At 32.9% G+C, this 20,555-nt stretch overlaps 2 protein-coding genes across 5 annotated transcripts in view; one reads left to right on the top strand and one right to left on the bottom strand.

The window, feature by feature from the left end:
• LOC117124948 (procollagen galactosyltransferase 2-like) overlaps positions 1–10,380 on the bottom strand; it is a 63,051-nt gene extending 52,671 nt beyond the window's left edge. For both annotated transcript variants that reach the window (XM_033271288.1, XM_033271287.1), the window contains exon 1: positions 10,121–10,380. In XM_033271288.1, coding sequence (XP_033127179.1) covers positions 10,121–10,320 — 200 coding nt within the window. In that variant the 5' untranslated portion in view covers positions 10,321–10,380. The remainder of the gene's footprint in view (positions 1–10,120) is intronic.
• A 57-nt stretch (positions 10,381–10,437) lies between these two features.
• LOC117124949 overlaps positions 10,438–20,555 on the top strand; it is a 23,492-nt gene continuing 13,374 nt past the window's right edge. The window contains exons 1-3 of one of the 3 annotated variants that reach the window (XM_033271291.1): positions 10,438–10,532; positions 10,757–11,099; positions 15,285–15,397. The gene's annotated coding sequence lies outside the window, so the exon portion shown is untranslated. Of the gene's footprint in view, positions 10,686–10,756; positions 11,100–15,284; positions 15,398–20,056; positions 20,383–20,555 lie in introns of those variants that run through there. The other 2 variants (XM_033271290.1, XM_033271292.1) reach the window with 2 other exon arrangements.

The raw sequence follows: 20,555 nt of genomic DNA on the forward strand, positions 1-20,555 counted from the left end.
ATGATTTGTGTTCACATAATTTTTTAATTAATTATTTTTTAATAATCATATTACATTGCCTCAGCTTAGAATAGGTTATAAAAAATACAATATTCAAACTCTTAAGAGGCTGAATCTACTGTACCCACGCCCTGTTGCATTGCAGTAGGAAGAAACACAAGTTAACAACTTGAAAAAAAGTTATAAAAAATATCATCTCAGGGCATTAAAATATTTTCTTTTTTTTAATCCACAATGCATAGGTAATAATATATTTATATTTTGCAAAATTAGCCTCAAACAGAAGCCCAAGCAAGAGTGCATCGGATTTTTTTCGAGATAGTACAGTATACACTGTACATAAATTTCAAAAAACAAAATAAATTAAAAACAGGCTTCGTTAATATACAGTAGTTTAGGTGATTTAATGTCAGTTAAATACACTCCATGATACAGATTGATGTTACAGTGGCCGTATTTATTGTTTTATTATACAAATTCACAAAATTTACAGTACTCATTTTGAAAAGAAGCCCCCTCTTTACTCTGCAAAGTAGCCTCGAAAAGAAGCCCATCTTGAATAGAGGCCATCTCGAATAGAAGCCCATCTCGAATAGAAGCCCATCTAAAGTTTGCAAAACAAAAAAAAAGCCCAGGTCTTCAATTTGAGGTCTTACGGTATTAGGACCTTTTCATAATTAAAGTACTGCTGCATTAATTAAAAAAAAAAAAAAAAAACTTTCAATATAAAAAAAAATAAAGTAAAATTATTATCTGTTTGCTGAAAATCCACATTTTTTTTTAGTGCAAATCACTACAACCATAATTTAAGTATGGGATATTAATTTTTATTTTACTACTATAAATTCAATAAAGCTTTTAAATGTTTGTTACATTTTAGTTTAGAATCAGGTGTATGGTAAAAGTAGCGGCAGAAAACATGGCCTCTGAAAAAAAAATGGTTCCGAAAACAATGGCCCTGATAAAAAATTTCCCCAAATGACAGGCAGGTAAAAATGGCCCCCCAATGGTAAAATTTAGTACAAAAACCGATTTAAAAAAAAAAAAATTTAAATACTGCAAAATAGCAAGAATTGAATCAATAAATAATGATTTAGAAAGAATCAAATGTCAAATAATTTGCCTTTCATATTAATTTTTGCAGGAATTATATGAACATTAATAAAATAGTTAGTAGATTAGGAAAATAATAATAAATAACATTTCTTTAATTGCAACTTTTACATTATATAATTCAGTAACCTGAATCATTTGTTTGCCTGAAGTTTTATCCCTAGTTCTCAAAATCAAACTTCAAGTAATTTTTTTTTCTTGACATAAGTGACAAATTAGTATACGAAACACATTAAATTAATAGCATTTCAGACAACATAAATAAATAAATAAATAAATAAGTTGCTACGTCTTCTCATCTTATTGTATAATTTTGAGTCGTGCTCGACCTGGTCACATTATTATACTAATTGTATTTTTCCATGCAAACATTGGATGTTTTGACTATATATAATATTTATATAAAAAATAATATAAATATAATATAAATAAAAATATTTACAAAAATTTATACGATAATTAATGTACTGTAATTATAAATTAATATGAATACAAATTTTAGATTTTTATTTACATCATTTTAAACATTTACTTTTGTAGGAATTTAATGTTTTTTTGCAGTTCCATATTCAGTTTTCCAAGACATCCATTATGCAAATTCAATTAAGTTTATTAATGGCAGTCACACCATGCAAAATTTGTACTCTTTCCAAATTTGACAAAGGTTGTACTCTCCAAGGACAACTCTTAAGGAAATAAATAAATTCATAATACACAAATCAACTTAAACACTTACTGTACAGTTTTAGTTTAAACCATTACTATCGAGTTCAAAACATACTTAAAAATCTTACTATAATGAGTATCATTCAAAATTACGTACTTTGTACTACAGTATTTACTGTTGATAGTTTATTATGTAGGCCTAAATTATTAAATAAATAAACTGTGTCTAGCTCTGGAGGAGTTCAGCCGTAATGTCTGCTTGGTAGGTCATTGATCAGTAAGGAAAAGCAATCAAATTGTACTGAAGTGCAATGTAGTGAAGAAAAAATAATAAACAATCATTTTGCCAACTATATAATAATAATGTGCGTGAATATAGAAGATAACTTATTTTACACAATGGACTAATACTAATTCACGTTAAACTAATAAATAGTACAAATGCTCCTTGAAATGCTGTGATTGTATATACCTGAATGATTTGATGAAATTGTCCACACGGGAATAAAAGTGAACATTATTATGACCATTATGATTTAGGTTAGTTGTTAATAGTGTGCTGTCATTCATAACTCTCAAGTCTTGCACTGTTAATTGCTGATACTTCATTCTTGGCTAATACTCAATTTCACAGATGTTAAACATGATAAAATAAAAAAATAAAAAAAACATTTCAATGAACTTAGAAACTGATGATCCTAATGTGTAAATACAATTGGTAAATTACAAGGGAAATAATCAAGGCTTTGATCTGTGGAAGTCTCATTAAGATTTGAACATTTAAGTCGCTAACAAACCAACCTGAAAATATATTTATAAGGTTTGTATTCTGTGTATTCTGTCAGTGAAAAACAATCTTACAAGTAAACAAGATGAAGTTAGGATATCATTTTGAAATGATGTTTGAAAATATCATGTACACAATAGGAAAGAGAGATGGACATGATGTGCCAGGAAATTTCATGGAAATTAAATTGAAGAAATTACTTTCACAGGAAGGGAACATGTAACATTCATGATTTGATTCCAAACAAATTGGATAATGATTTTTGTTCCAAAACAAATCAAAACAGCTATACTTTGTACATACTAGCTCAAGTACTGTTTATTGCTATTTCATCATTTTTGATTATCTTGCACAAGTTTCAGTTTGCCTGGCTCTGAAGGAAAAAATTATTGAACAGTCCCATCAATGATACAGATTTTTGAATACTTAAAAACTCAGAAAGTGTTGATTCTTCAGTTAAAAAAAATATATTTCATTTCACCCCCAGTTAAAGTCAGGCTCTGGAGGAAAGACAAATTTTTGATATGTTTTTTGAACAAAAACATTTCTACATACAGATATTTTTAGTATTGTGTTATGATTGTTTAATAGGCAACAGAAAGAATCAAGCTCTAGCATCTCTTCCTTCGAACGGTCGTATCTAAAAGCTGTCAAAATTTTTGTTGTTTCCAACATTAAATTTTAAACTGTGAATATAATCCATAACGAAGCATCCATAATAATGTATAGCTTACTAAACTACTGTAAGCAATGAAAAGTGAAAATAAATTAGGTGAAATTCTTCTAAACCATAATGTACTAAACTTTTTACTTTAAAAAAAATATCCTTTACTCAGAAATTGATTCCATTCCAACTCTACAGTAATTTATATCAAAATTTATTTATATCATCCTCCATCAGATATAAAACAGTAACATAAAAATATAATTTCTCTACAAAAAACATCAATGTTTCAGACATTTCCTTTTCTTTTTTTAACTTGACTTTCATTATTACAGTATTAGCTATTGTCTTAACTTATATTTATGTGTACCTTACATTACTTTAACCTGTGTTTATTATGTATGTGTTTCAATGAAAATGTTCCTGTTAGAAATCTCATTTGGACAATAAAGAAATCTTGAATCTTGAAGTAAGCTATAAGTGCCCACAAAGAATATTACAGTAAATGGAATGCCTGAATAGCAGTCAAGTTATTATTTAAATATCAGTAGAGCTCCGCATAATACACTATAGGAAAATTATTATATGAAGATTAGATTTAATACTTGAAAAAATTTCCGGAGGGCCTGCAAGGCCCGAAGGAAATTTTTGAATGCATTAAATCTAACCTAAGTATAATAATTTTCCATTTAGTGTACGATGCATGCTCTACTAATTGCTTTATAAGTCAATTGCCATCTTTTAATTTTAGTTTTTTGTAACCAGCTGTTGTAGCAGTCATCGGTTGCTATAGTGATATGATCAGTATACGTGTGCGTATTTACATTTAGCTGTGCGTATGCTGATTTTTGCTCCTGCAGTACGCATTTAACTAACTACACATAAGCAGTACATTACGGATACGATGAATAACTATTGTGTTAGAAATAACTTGTTTGTAATGCTATTTTCAAACAAATAAACATTTCAGCATTCGAGAGAGAATACAGTCACTGACGTCCTTTTTGGTCGGTGCATGCAGACATGTAAAATCGTGCGATGATTTCATAACTAGGCTAGGCTATGGCCTAGTAGTAGTAAAAGGAGCCGGGTAGCCTCTTGCCTGGCCGTAGGCCTACATCTAAACTTGTTCCTTGAGTCTTTAAAATAGGTCTAGAATATTCCTATTGAACGTTCAGTTTTTTTGTGTTTATGAGGGTCCATTGATTCAATGAATTCCTTAATTGTTCGTACTTAATATTGAATTTGAAGTAACTTTCTTCGGGTTCTAATTAAGCTTGTTTTATGAAAGAAATTTTCAATTACAATTCAATTTTTATTGTGGGGCGCGATGTATTTGCGGTGACGAAAAATGAGGAATATTTTTTACACATGAACCTAAAAAAAAATAAGCCAAGCATCCACTAATTGAAAAATTTTTAGACTGTGGGGTATAGGCAAATAACAATTGGGAGTTGCAGTGGCCCCGGCCCCCCTTTTGGAAGGTAAAAAAAAGGAAAAAAGAAAGAAAAAGAATAAAATGATAGCCCACAACGACTCAAATGTTATTTCGGGCGTCTAGAACACAAAAATTTCGCGGACCCCCTAGGACATTGTTGCCTTGATCGGCCCAAATTTCGGCCCCCTTTTGGCCCCGCCCTTTTGGACATCTCTGGATCCGCCCCGTAAACTATAGCTATAATGGAGGTACAGTACTGCATTATAGGTTTGAACAAATTGCCAGTAAAATTTAATGGCAGTTTTAGATTCACATTCTAATTTAAAGGACTTATAAATAAAGTAAATTGAGAAAGTAAGTAGTTTACAGTATGATATGGAGGTATAGCTAAGTGGTAAAGATGTTTGCTTCCAATCCCAGTGTCCTGGTTTCAAACCTCTCCTGTCACTGCAAATTTTTTTTTCTCACAACTAAAAACTAGCTCCACTTCCTAAGTCTCAAGGAGATTTAGTTTAAGCATCATTCCATCCTGTAAGTGGCAAGTGTACTTAGTGTTGAATATGAAAGAAATATAATTTAAAAATCATACCACATTAAATAGGGTCTTAATACTACCTATACTGTAGGACTACCATGGTAAAAAACAGGCATCAGGTTGTTCAGTGTGAACTTGGCCAAGCTAAGATCATGATAAAACTCATGTTAGCATGAGTTGAGAAATGAGTTGAGACATCATTATGTTGGTCCTTGATTTGACTAAGGGAATGTTTCTACTGAGAAGAAAAAATTGATTTAAACGAGTTAAAACGGACATAGGTCTATATAGCCTAGGCCTCTCTGCTCTTTTGGGCACTCATTAAAAAGTGGATAAACAAATCGATTATTTTGTGTTTATCAGTAGAAACACGCCTTAAGACTGTGATTTCTTATTCTTGAACACAAGTTCAATCAATCAGCATGATGTAACTTCCAAAGTAAACCTATTATATTCAAGCTGACAAGTCTTACATTTTAATTTAGTCTACTACAGGACAAAAAATTTGGTAGGAGATACAGATTTCAGTGAAGATAAAATGTTTTGTACAACATATAATTAAAAATTGTATAAATGTCTCTTGGAATACCGTACATGTTTATAAATACAAGCATTTTTTAAAAATCAAAATATTCTACTGTTCATGTAAGAAAAAAATTGTAATAAGATCATTAATAACTTATTATTATCACTGAAAATTATAGAATCCATGTTCCAACATTTTGCAAAAAAAGGAATCTGCCACCAGAGCCAGACAAATAAAACGTGCCTGAGTTGAAAACAAGCAATCCCGACAGAGATATTTAATTTGGTTTTGCGATACAATGCGATATCACTAAAACATTTATATATATAATATTAATTTATTAACTGTTCATGTTTGTTTACTTTATAATCTGAGTGATAGTTACGACCTTTGCCTTTTGATTTTTTTTATCAACCTGATTTTCACTTGCAAATGTATTCGCGCAAGTCGAAAGCATCTGTTCATGCGTATGCGCATTCACATTTCTATTTTGCAAAGCGAAAAAAGTGTGCAACCAATTAGAGCTCAGGAAGCGAACTGACATCTTCGATTCGAGCGAATAAATTTTCCTGGTGGAAAACAGGCTTTACCTGCTTATAATTTTGTATTTTTTGTTGTTGCAGTGTAAAATAATAAGGAAAGAGTGAAACTTGTTTGTTTGGGTTAATTGCTTATTATTCTCTTTCCAGGCAAACTATATATCTTGAAATACCATTTAAACATTGTTATTATTAATATATAGCTTGGCTGACATAATTCCTTCAATTAAACTGTGTTTGTTTACTTTTTAATCTGAGTCATTTTTGACCTTTGGATTTTGATTTTTTTTTTATCAACCTGTAGTTTGTAACTTTTAACTACTACTGTTTATAATTTTGTATTCTTTTCCTGGCATTAGCTGGGTTGAAACAATTCCTTAAAATAATCTCAAACACCGTAGTACAAAAACTAAAAACAAGATTTTTTACCTTACACAGTTGCACAATATTATAAAACTGAAAATATACAAAACAAATTTCATCTCACTTTGCTAAATTAAAGGCTATAAAAGTGGCAAATCCTGTCATCAACAGTAGTTGACAGGAAGCCAATGTTATGTTAACATTACATTTTGTCACTTGACCCAAAGACCTAAATACAATGTATTGTCTTGTCTAAAAAAACTTTTTTTTTTCAATTTTACACTTTTTTTTTTATCACAGCCAGTAAAATTTTGCCCAGGCTCACTGTTCTTATTTTTTGGCTGATTTTTAGGCTCAAAATGTTCTTATTTTGCACAGTCTGTACTGAAATGTAGGTCCCGGAAAAAATTGCCCTAAAGAAAATGCCCTGGAAAAATGACCCCAAAAAAAATGCCCCAGTAAAAGTGGCCCCAAATGACAGGAGGAACACCTACTGTATTGTATTATAAAGGGTATTGCATACTGTAGTCACACCTACTGCACATAAGGTACAGATGTTTTGCTTTTGATTTTTTCTAGTTTTTTTTTTAAATAAAAATCTCATTTGACATTTTACCTCAATTTGTTCTTAAAGTATTAATTCTATTCTTAATTTTTAAGCAATTTGAGCCTCAGTGTTCTTATAAAAAAAAGTGTAATTGTTTTGATACCATTCTAAAACACCTTTCTTGAAAAGAGTACAGAACCCCTATTATTAAGGGGGATACCTTCAGGATGAAAAAAAGTGTCCCATTAATAGGGAAGGGGTGTACCCTGAATAGGGATTGGTTGTAGTATTAAAAGATTTCCCTAATTTCCCTCACTTCAAGGCCCAAAAACTTTCCCCAAGGGGTGTCCCAATGGATTTTAAAAAGTGGGATTTATGAAGAGCACTTCACAAAAAGCAGATGGTATCATGTCAATACTGCTCATAGCTTTGCTTTTCAATCTTTGTTTACTTTTGAAAAAGCTTATTAATAAATTTATCTGTTGGGTTCTCCATTCATTACATTACAAACTTTAATAGATATCCAGCAAGTTGGCATTAATTACAGACTTATGGAAATTGAGAGAATGCTACACAGATTTCATTTACCATAATGTAATTACTGTAATGTAATTTACTGTAATTACACATGATGGAAAATGACACAATTTTAAAACTTACTGATGAATTATTTAGTCAGGACAAAAAAAGTGTGTAGTTTTTGTGTCTATTAGGGCCTATTAGAAAACGTATAGAATACGGCCTCCACCGAAAAACTAGGTCTAAGACTACTGTCTTTTTGCCATTTCGTCATTTCAATAAAATAGGCTAACAAGGTGTAAAAAAAGTCTTGTCTAGACGACTACTGAAACTATAATAAACATTATAATCTCCTCGAAGAACAAGATAACTGATTCTCCCCATGCAGAAATTTTAGTAAACATAATACAGTATAATGCACTGACACATGCTCCCGCTGGGAGCTTATTTTTTGCCATATGATATAACAAGATACAAAGAGTCAGGGCAATAAACGTAGGCCAATGTACACAATGCTCGTGTGGACCTTACTGTAAATAGTTTTTGTTTAATAAGAGGCACACAGTATGAATGATCCAAAACAAGTAAACATTTCATGAAAATTGAGAATTTCAATTATTTACATGCACACAACCAAAGCTTAAAATCAGAAGGACTCAGTTTGACCTGACCTACCTTCCCAAGGAGATGATTAGCAGCCCCACGGCTTTACTTGGGAATATTTCCAAATTGTCGCCCCAAAATATGTATTTTGGGTCGAAATTTACAAGTTGTTGGCAGGATTTTTTGAAGGGGTTTTGAAATTGTTTGACAGGAACTACTGATGAGTTGATGTGTTGTTGTCTTTTATATATTTTGGCCTCTATATTTATATACTGATCCTGATGTTCTACTTTGGACCCCATTGGAAATAAATCAACTTTAGTGGATTTTTATGGGTCGTCCATGTATCCATTCTCTGTTTCTACTGGCAATTTTTATCTGATTTTTGTATGTCATTGTTTTGTAAATTGTTGTATTTGAATGTATGCTAAATAAATTAATTAAATTAAAATTTTACCCTGAGTTTGAGGATTCCTTTGGGCCAGGGGCTGCAAAGGCCTCCTTGACAGGGTCCTAAAGGTTAAGGGCATGTAGCGTAGGCTACATGTAGTTCACTAGCTCCCCTGCTGCATAGGCTGAAATCTACAGTACCAAGGCTGTGTGGCATTTCTCTGGGCCTAGAGATAGGCCTAGGCTAGAATTAGCGTCACGATTCACTCAGTTCAAGTCTTGTTTATTTTCCCCCTGCGACAAGAGATGCTATCGCGCATGCATTAGCGATTGTCGTAAGAATAGCATATTGGGAGCTATCTTCACAACTCGTAAAAATAGCCACAGCGTAAAAAATATGTTTTCACATTAGTGAATGTAAACAGTGTAACAGGATATTTAATGCTTTAAATTTATATAAGTAGGAAGAAATAGACATATAGTTGTGTGCTTGTAGTGCCGGGACGTACCTAAAATTTACCCGTAGATGTAACAGGCCTCGAAAATGGCCGGGAATTTTACAAGTTAGAGTAGCCGCGGTTTCGGGTGTACAGAAGTGCTGTCAAACCGGGTCTAGTGCTACTACTAGCCTACACTAGGCCTGGCATTAAGTCAACATTGTCTGTTTTGGTAATTAAAAAATCGCCTATCGGTACTTTAGGTCTACCATTATGGTTTCATCTTTTTTAGATCACGGTATAAATTACATAATAAAAATTGAACTTCCAACCACACATCACTGAGGACTGAGGTGGCGGCGTGTGTGAGTGTGTTGAAAATTTGTGAACCATGAATTTGACCAAGTTTGCGTCAAAAATATGAAAGTACATGATCCAAGGCAAGGAAATCTGTTTCTACTATATGTATTCATTTTCTTATTTAGGCCTAATTTCTGTTTTGATATTGAATAATTAAATTCTATCAATCAGTTAATATTCAATCAATCAATTATTTTCTTTTTCTATGATCAATCTGTCAATCTGTCTCCTTTTTGTTCACACTTTTCCAAACTTCCATGGAAATCTGCTTAGTGATACTCTGAACAATTTCTATTGGAAGAGGTGCAATATAAATAAAATACATTATTATTATTATTATTATTATTATTCTCAAGTAAGTATTATGGTTTCGGCCTAGGCCTAGCTTGTGAAAGAACACAGTTTGGGTCATAACACTTAACAGAATTAAAATAAGTTCAAAATCTTCTGTGATGTATTGCTACGAATACCAGGCCTACTATTAGGTCTAAATATCCCAATATATAATATTATTACCAAATTATAGCCAAGGCCTATCTTAGGCCTAGCCTATGGTTTGAAACTTCGCTAACTTTTGGTAGGTCTAGGGCCATCAGTACTTAGAGAATTTACGGTACTGATGTGAACACTCACCATATCGAAATCCGTTCTTTCGGGTAATCTTGCCTCTCTAGACAGCCGAAAAATGTTGGTAGCGTGTGAGCTTTATTACGAACAAGTATAGGAATGAATATAGTTGGCCATTGAACTTCTTGTGGATCAGGTATTTCTGTAGCTGCTACCCAAAAATCGTGAAAAAATACCACATTAAATATAACGCAGACAAAATGCATCGTTTTCAACAACAAACCTTCGAGAAGTCTACCTGAAGTACAAGTGCAGTGAAGCGTTGCGTGGCATGGTGGCGTATGACCTGACAAATGATCAACTTCGAAGTTGAAAGTTCACAATAAAATTTGCATGGTGGTTGGTGGTGGGTGCTTCTTCAATTCGCATTCGATTACGAGAAGAAAGCTGAGGAGAGTGGCATTTTTGTTAGACAACGGTAGTGGTACTGTTATTTTAATAGTAGATCACCATTTTTAACTTGAAATTAAGTTACTAGGTTTATCAATGAAGCTATACCTCTGTGGATTATCCACGGACCTAGAAATGAATCGGCGGTGAGAAGGCAAGCAAGGACAACAACAAAGCAAAGGTGAGTGCGCTGAACCAGTACTAGTAAAGGGGAATCCCCTCCCACTTACCACATTGTCTTTTTTATGCTAGGGAAATTTGGAAAACAGACTCTGAAGATGAACGTCTTCTGATTTGATGGGTGTTTTTCTAAACGATGGTATTCCATAGTTCCACGTATGCCAAGAGTTACTTTAATGTCCAGACCATCTTTTGATTTTACCATTTTATTATACCAAATACACGGCAAGTACTGTGTCAGTGGAAACCGTTCTCGGGCCATTCTGTTTTTGATCTTCATCTTGCCATCTGTTGTCAAGTCTTTTTTACCAAGATCGATGATTCCAGAAATATAATGTGGTTGATTCAGATTTTGATGCTCGTCTGTTTCAAACTAATTTGGATGCACTAGGAATGTGGTCGTATAAAAGTCAAGGTATGCACATTAGTATACATAATAATAAAGTTTGTGATGAAGAAAAAAAGGGGGGGGGGTTGCTTGTGATTTGGAACTGACTTTTAGGGCACATAGAAAAAAATTATTAGATTATCACTATTTTTTTTTTAAATTGATGAGGGAGTACGGTTTATTTTTTTGTTTTTTTTTATCGGAACAATTGAATATTTCACTTTTATTTTTATCGATGAGGGAGGGACTGTTTATATTTGGTCTGTAATAGTAAATATTGTATAAAAACTTGTTTCATTTTATAGTTTTTTAAGGAAAATTTATTTGAAGTCACAAAATTGCATTGTTATTTTTATGCTATTGAATAATTGATGTGGCAAAAATTTATTTTTTTTAAATTCCCGCAGCAATATTTCCCGAATTTTTGACGCGGACGGGAGTGATAATGTAATACATTTTTCTATTTGCCCTTAGCATTATGGTCTTGCTGCTAAGAAGGCCAATACGTATGATAAGCAGGTCATTGAAGTTTTTAAAGAAAAAAAGTTTGAAAAAGTTGTACCATACGAAATTTGTACCATACCTACCAGTCGTTGATACGGAGGAGAAAGTAAAAATATTATTTTATTGTTGGTTTGCAACAACGGCCACTAATATTTAAAAGACTTATAAATAACTGACAGGATTAAAGATTTTAAATAATGAACAAAAAAGTTAACTTCTACATTGTCATGACACCACATTTTAGTCTTCATAATTTTGAAGTTTAAGTTTTTTTCATTTTCTTTTTGTATCTTCTTGCAAAAACCACATTGTGCAAAATACCATTGTGGTGATATAATTTTTTTCCGCTTTAAAGTAATGTTGTTATGTAAACAGTGTAGTAATGGGATGGTTAACTTTCTGGAGATTTCAAGGCAGTGGTGGGCGTAATAAAAATAAAGAAAAACTTTTATTTCCATTTTTGGTGGTGGTGGTGCGCTAATTGGCCAATTGGCCCGGCTCGCTAAAAAAAGGTATAAAAAAGTCTTGCCTTATCACTTAAGAATGTATAATAAATACTCAAAGTATTGAAATGCACACCATCATGTTGGGATTCAATATTTCGACATTAACTACTGTCATCATGGGATGATGAAATAGTTGAATCCCATCATGATGGTGTGCTGATGACATAATTAATGTCGAAATATTGCTTTATTAATACTTGGTTTTTTCAATACTTTGGAGTATATATTACACAGTTACCAACCTGAGAGATTTGAAATGCGTGACTACACCAGCCGAGGGGTGGGGGCGGGATCCAGAGGCGGGACCCTGTTGGGGGTCTGGGCCCTTCAGTCACATAATCCAAGATAATACTTAGTGCCTATTTTGCTGGGTTGTTTTGTTTGGGAAAGAGAAACTGCTCAGTGGATTGATTCTTGAATGAAATAATTACGAAAACTCTGTAATGACTCAAGTTACTGCATGGCCATTTTTATATATTTAATAAAACCAATTTCTTCTAATTTCAAATACATTTTTTCCCTGAATTTGTGATAAAATTCGTTCATCATGCATAGACTTGCGTTAAATGCATGACAAATATATGATCACGCATGTGTTTCTGCAAAATGCGTGTTTCATCCAAAATCACTTTAAAATGCAGGACCATCCCGCATGATGCGAGACGGTTGGTAACTATGATGTATTATACCTTTCGGTTTATCAAGTTGTAGAATGTGAAGCTGTGGAATTTACAAACAAACCGGACAGGGTAAAGATTTATGAGTCACTTTTTCTTGATTTTCACAATATTTTATCAGTAATCCAGGATTATAAACCCAGGATTATAAATGGGTACCGGTACCTGGTAGGATGGTGTGGCATTGCAAATATTATTCTGAATCAGTATTAAATTGCACCCACGACTAGGAGTATTCCCCAGGGAGTGGATCAAGGAGGTTGCACTTTGTTGCTGGTTTGATTATGGATTCTATGGATAGGGGTAATAATAAAAATATTGCCAGCAGCTTGTATCCCTTGGCAAAAAGTGCGGTATAAATCTCTATATTTTTAATCTCTGCCAGGAGATATGTTTCCAGTCGTGTAAGTTTGTGTGTGTGTGTGTAGAGATAATACCACCCTAGGGTTCCAGGTGCATGCCCCCGCAAAATTTTTGTTTTCTAGACACCCAAAAATAATCTCTGAGGCCCCCTAAATCTTCCCCTTACTATAATAATAAATCGTTCAAGTGTTTTTAACTAGAAGTAAGGAATTGGCAGGTATACACCTAATACAATAGAATTAGTTTCGGTTGGCTGCATTAGTGTTTTTAAGTAGGTGGTGGCTGAAAAGTAAGTGAGTTGTCACATGGTTTTAGTGTCATTATTTGGAAATAAAATGTTTCAATACTATATGCTGCTTAGATTCTGTGTTAACAATATAACATGTGTAGTAAAGTAGGCTGATAGTGAATTTTGGTGAGATCATTTTGGATTACAAAAATGCCCAGTCTACAGTAACAAGGAGTCCCCAAAACCCAGACTAAAAATGGAAATAGTGCCCCTCTTTGAAATAAAAAGTGTTTGGGCAAGTTACTGTGTGTTTTTGAAGAGGAGCAGAGTGGAGAACTCTCTTCAAGGTTCTCTTTGATTTGTACATTTCGATATTTGAATACGATAGTGTAAAACCTTGGCATCATTTATCATATTGAAAACATGCTGATGTTGTTGAAATTTTAAAAGATTGCGATGCACTTCAGATCTGGTTTTCCGCCATTGATGTTCAAGTCTCTTCTTAACTTATTAGCATATTCGATTTCTGGAGAATACTATGGGCAAGGTGGTCGAATTGTCATAATACGTGTTTTAGTTAGGGCATCCGAAGTGCACTCTACTGTAGTACAGCATTATAATTGTTAATAACGGTATCCAAATCAGAGGAGAGACCACAATTTATGAGTTTATCAGACATTTCTCAAACCTATAGTACATGGCTTATATCCAATGAATTAAATATATATTCTTCACTAATACTGTACTCAACCAATTTCCATCAAATATACACTGTTTTAAGAAAAATTCATGCAGAATCTAAAAATACCAAAAACTAAATTTTGAACTTTTCCCACAAACAGCTGGTTTTTTGCCAGAACGCATCAAATATAGTGCTTTTCATGAAGATCAGAGTGCTGTTCACTTTTTTGTTGTATTTTTTTACTAAAGCCAGAACTCACTAAGCCCGACGGTCGTTGGCCGACATGATAATATGTAGAACGCAAGAACACGACGCGTGCGCAATGGATTGTTTTAAATGAAAATCCATTCAGACTGCCACCGACAATCAGCAGGTGACGCTGCATCGTCTAACACTTACAGGGAGCGGAGTTGGGATCGTCGCACGACGCAGTGAGTCCCCGATTTTATAGACAGTAAATCTAAATCTATGTACAGTAGATACTCATCAACGCCTGTTCAGCATCTGGATGAGGGTAGGGGCTTGAAATGAACCATTACACCGGGGTAACACCCTCCTACTCGTCTCGAAAGATGTATTGGGTTCTTTATAATGCACGAGCCATTGTGTACACTGGGTATACGTTTGATAGTCCTTCTCCGAGAAGATTGCTCCACCTCCAGAGCCATAGGTGAGCGTGTGCTGTTCAAACCAGCGCCGATATTATGGCTGTAGGTAGCGATGAAATACTTCTAACAAATTACAGACCATACATAAAAACCATTAACATTTAATATGGCGAATTCCTTTACAATACTGTATTCATTAAATAAAGAAATCAACTTTCTAGTAGTGGCAAACATATATTTTGGCTCGTCAAAATTTTACTTTAAGACCTCCCATCATAGATGATGTGTTTTTTTTTCTTTTCCCTCCCTTTGTAATTTACTTGTTATATCTATTGTTACTTTTCTTGTAATATAAGCATCACAATATGTAATTCTAGTGTGGTATAACAAATGACAATGGATTTAACCTGACTTAATGGGATATTCCAGACTATTCCATTTTATTAAATCTGACCAATCAGTACTGTAGCTACTGTACTATTGTAGTACTTGTTAACAATATGTATTTTTTTAATATATAGTATTAACATGTTGTTTTTGCAATAAACATCTTCTATGAATTCAGATGAAATGACCTATGGTATATACATAGACAACACTGTGGCATGCAACTGAAATTCATGTGTGTATTTCTTATTTTCAGTTTATTTGGATCAATGCAATGAGCTGAAAACATTGTTGTTATCAAGTCTGACTGAAAGCTGCTGATACTGTAGGCAAATCACAGTCAACAGGTGTTAATACCAACTTTTTTTGGTAAGTTTTCCAAAATTGTTTGGAATTGTAATATCATCATTAATTTGCAGAGGTTGAAATTAACCATAGGCCATACTTTTTGTAACACAGTTATTTCTAAATGATGTAGTCCATAGAAATACCAGTGGTATTTATTTATTTCAACTTTATTTATTTTGAATGGCACGCTAAATGCAAAGGCACTTGTTTTTGTTGCACTTCAGATATAATTTTACATAAAAAGTGATAAATTCAAAATGAAAAATGTATGATAAATTTTACATAAAAGAATTAATTATGGAATAGAAGAAACCAATAATTAAGTGAGAGCAATTTTGCAAATGTATTATTTGAAATTCTGGAAATCCCTAGTTACTGTATGTTGCTTAGGAGGTTGGTCCAAGCTCACAGATGCTCTATAATAAAAGGTTGTTTTCTTTGATGTGTTCCGTTGTGAAACTAAAAGATGATTATTTATCTGATAATTTTTTTTTTAAATGTTAAGTTGGAAAGTTCAAGTCCATTTAAAAGACATTTAAAAGTTAAGATTAATTTGATCTCTCAATATGTTATTCAGATAGCCAGTTTAGAGTAAAACTCTAGTGGCGATTTTTTTTAAAATGGAGATATAAAAAAAAAAATTATATTCAAACTTTAAGTCAGAGAGTGCAATTTCCGGCCATCAAGAGGTGCCATAATCACAAATTTTCTTACCTCAGTCCCAATCATGATGAGGTTTAGGTGGTATAGATCCTCTATCTGTGAAAGTTCCTCCCCGGGCCTCCCTCTACTGTATTTTGAATTCCTGGATTCACCACTGAACTCCTTCTAAACTCAGGTGCTGTAATATATTCAAAAGAAACAAAAGGTAATAACAAAATTGAACGGAGCAGTTAGACACCATACAAAAGAACAATAATCAGATATTGAGAAAACTAATGCTGAGTCTAAATTATCAAATTTTCATTGACAAAAAGCTGATTGTATGCTCATATATTCATGCTGTGCCTAAAGTATAATGGTCATTATGTGATTTTGTCATGACCATTTTGGGAATGTCAGTTGTTTATGTCAAATAAAAATTGATTTCTGAACAGGACTTTTATAAAGTATGAATTCCATCATTCACTAACATTGAACCATGGTGTAAGCTTGCTTTGGGTTAGTCATACAAATCAATTTTTTCTATTGTCAATGATATGGAATTTTCTAATTCTATTTTTAGATACAGTGTAAGTTTTAAGTAATGGTACAAAGAAATTAAAATATCGTAATAGATTGTATGTAGGGACTACTCAGTTTGCAAGTCAGATTTAATAATAATAATAATAATAATATTAATATTAATAATAATAATAATAATAATAATAATAATAATAATGATAATAATAATTAAAAAAAATACTGCTGATAATAAAACAATAGAACTTTTCTTATTTAAAAGACAAAATTTAAAGGTCATCTACTTAACTCTTGATCAAGAAACTTTCCATATTGTGGACCATAGACTGCAACTGCCCTACAGTATTTTTGGTGGGATCTTCCTACTTCTGTGTGTTATGTCCTGCTGTCCCCCTCAACACCTAAATTGTACAAGCAAATGTATTATCTATATTTTTTCTATTTATATTTATTATAATTTTTTCAAATTGATATATTTAATTACTTAGTTTTACGAATTGATCTTTTATTATAGCATCCCACTCAAGGGAAATAAATTTCCTTTTAGAAAGACTGTCTTCTGTTTTATGCTTTTTGATAAGTGAAATGAGACAAATAAAATGAAATATCCAAGTTCAAAGTTTGTAATTCAAAAATTTAATTGAGTACAGTATTTAAGGTTTTCTCATTTTTTTTTTTTAGCAGAGACTACATCTTTTAATAATAGCCTATGTATACTGTATTCTATTTATTGTACGTTGAAGCATATCCAAAAATTATCTAATGGTTGATTTTGAAGGTTTAAACCATGAAGTTGGTCTTCATTGATGACAATGTGTCTAGATAATCACTGTGTATTAATAAAAGTTGGAAGGTCCAAATTATTTCAGGCTTCCCTTTTGTCTTCATCCCTTGAAACATTATTTTGGACTTTAATAATCACTTTGATTATTGTAGCAAATAACCAGTACTTCCCAAAATACTTGCAAAAAATTTGCAAGTGATTCGGTTGGGAATCAAACAAACGGCCTCTAGATAACTATGTAGCCTGGCGCCATAACCACTAGACTACCGAGCTTACCTTTTAGAGACTAGTGTTAAAAAATGGTCCTAAAGTAGTAGGGAGCCAGTTCAATTTTGTTGTTCCTCCTGTCAAAGGCATTGCCGTCTCAACTTTTTATCTCCATTTGAGATTGGAAATCTCTTCCAGACACAATGATAATTGTTAGATCGCAGAGTAATTTTAAAACTAAACCTAAATCGTTTTGCCATTTGAATTTTAAACATGTTTTTAATGTAAGCTTCTCTTTTAAATAATTGATTCTTGCCTGTGAAGATTTTATCTTTCATAACGTATTCGCCGCGTACGATCTTTGCGTGCATGCTGTAACAATCACAATTTACAGCCATGGTTACAGCATACACGCAAAGATCGTACGCGGTGGATACCCTACGCGAGGCTATTTACACGACCTGTAATACTTGTAATACTTTTTCGCCAGTGACGTCATGGTAAAATCGTATATAAATATAATCGCCTATAACTTCGTAAAAAAAAGCCAAAAAACGATTTTAAGGTTGATTCTATTATTAATGGCATATCAAAAATCCTCTCTAGAACAAAAAATCATTTTGCTAGTTCTCTTTTAAGGCGAGATTTTTTTTATTCCCTGTATCGCATACTTATTTTTTTAAAGAGTATCGGAGAAAGGTGGAATAAAAATAAAAGTAAAATTTTGTTTTATTATTTAGCAAATATTTTTGCCAAAATCATCCAGACAAAGGAGAAAATAAAAATAAAATTTTATTGGTGAATGTAAAATAAGATGGTTAAATGCTTCAAATATATATATTTAGGAAGAAATATACATATCTTATCTTTGGAGATTTCAAGGCAGCGGAGGGCGTAATGAAAATAAAGAAATATTTTTTTTTTTCCTGAAATTTCCACTTTATCGTGGTGGCTGGTGCGCTAATTGGCCAAAAATAAAATTTTATTTTTATTTAAAATCATCAATATTTGCAGTCGGTGGGTTCACTAAACAAGGTATAAAAAATGTTTTGCCTAACCATGATACTCATTGAAGATCATACTCTAAAACTTAAGGCAGATCTGCAGAACTTATGTTTATTCATAATAGTTTCTATGTGGCATGTAATCAATGGTCCCTGTCAAAAAAAAGATAAGTTGTACAGTGTAACTTTTTGGAAAATGTATTGTCAATATGATGTTCATCTGGTTTGCGTTGTCAATAGTTTGTTGGTCTAATGTGAACGATGTTAAAAATGTAGTTCACGTCTACCTGGGGTTCCCCAGGTTTTTTTTTTTTATGTCGAAATTACCAAAACATGATTGGACTAAAGGCCTAATAATTTTGATGGCTTCAAAATATTTGTTAGTTTAGATGGTCCAGAGATTTATTCATTCAGGAAGTGTTCCCTATGACAGAAGGCTTACCTGATCTAAATAAACAGCAACGTCTAACATGAGAAGCAAAAAAATAAATAAATAAAAAATGCTAAATAAATTAGGGAAAAAAAATTGTATAAGTTAAGACCTATTTCATTATAATAATATGGAATGCTCCTGCTATTGATGATTTTCTATCTGTCAAAAGTTTTGAAGCAGCTTATTGTACAAAAGAGATGGTCATGGTTTTGTTTGTTAATGTGTACAGGGGTCCCAAGTTGGAAGCAAGGTACTACTGTGAGATCCGATTAAATGAACATTCTTTAACATCCTACAGGTATCTAGATTTATTTAGGTGCATGCTGTGATGGATATCACCAGACTTCTGGGAGTCAATTCATTTAATCAGTAAAAACATGCAAATATAAACTGAACCGGGTTTCAATAGAGGGATTTAGCAATGATTGTTTACAGGTGGTCACATGACCTAACTTGGGTATACATGAAAAACATTACAGTGCGATAGCATATGAAAAGATAATGTTATGGTTACGAAAACAACCACCCACTGTTAACGTGATAAATACTGTAAATGGCTAGGAAAGGCAATCCGAATGTTCAAAATAGTGCTTATTTACTTATCCTAGCGTTCTCCTTGGATTACAGTATATGCTTTGAAACTTAGGTGATCCTTCATAAACCTTAGCTGGCCCAAACATCGCAGCGTTGTTCGCAGGTTGAAGACCATCATGCATACCTAACCATGCCATAGTGTACAGGGTCCTAGGCCTAACATTTGTCCAAAAAAAATCTTAATGTTTGCGGCCAGCATCCTTTACAGCATTAGCGAACCAAAGGCAAAATTCTTAAGTTTAATTTGAAATCAATTTGGTTTACTTTACTGGGAATTATGATGATCTTTACAGCAATAAACAAGGGACGGCCACGATAGTAATCTCCATGTAAAACACCGCTGTGTCAGTGTATTGTTTATATCCAACACATCAGGTTTGGATTCTGATCCCTCCACTTCTGAATAACCCTTGCATGAGAGTTAGGTGTGTACACAGCACATTCTATAGATGAATGGAATTGTCCATGCTTTTCTATTATACTAAATCTGGCCAATCAATAACTACACTTTAGTGTACGTATGTTCAGTGTTTTGAAGATAACCGTTCTATCAAAAAAATGCCCTAAAAGCTGTGGTATACAATTGATTTAAATGTCTTCAATTCATGTGTACATTTCCTTTATTATGATTCAGTGAAGTTTGCAAGATTTGCTGGTGGATAGTTATAAGAAAACATTTCTATAGTCATAAAGTCTGGCTGAAAGCGGCTGATGAAACAGCTAAGCAAATCCGCTTTTATCATTGATGTAATTTGACTGCGTATTAAATCACGCTTATTGATGTCCATTACCAAATTCTCTGGTAAGTATAGCTAGGTTCATATGGGATTAGAGCCAGATGAAGTAGCTGATCTACTTGCCAAGTTAATTGGATTAAATCCACTAATCGCGTTCGACGTTAAGGTTTAGAGTGAGATATTTTGACTACCAGAAATTCGGAAAACACATCATTAGACAGGAAGTACAATCGCATGG

The sequence above is a fragment of the Anneissia japonica genome, unplaced genomic scaffold (assembly GCF_011630105.1).
Source record: "Anneissia japonica isolate Jap-2015-1 unplaced genomic scaffold, ASM1163010v1 scaffold8236_len642391_cov169, whole genome shotgun sequence".
Taxonomy (NCBI): domain Eukaryota; kingdom Metazoa; phylum Echinodermata; class Crinoidea; order Comatulida; family Comatulidae; genus Anneissia; species Anneissia japonica.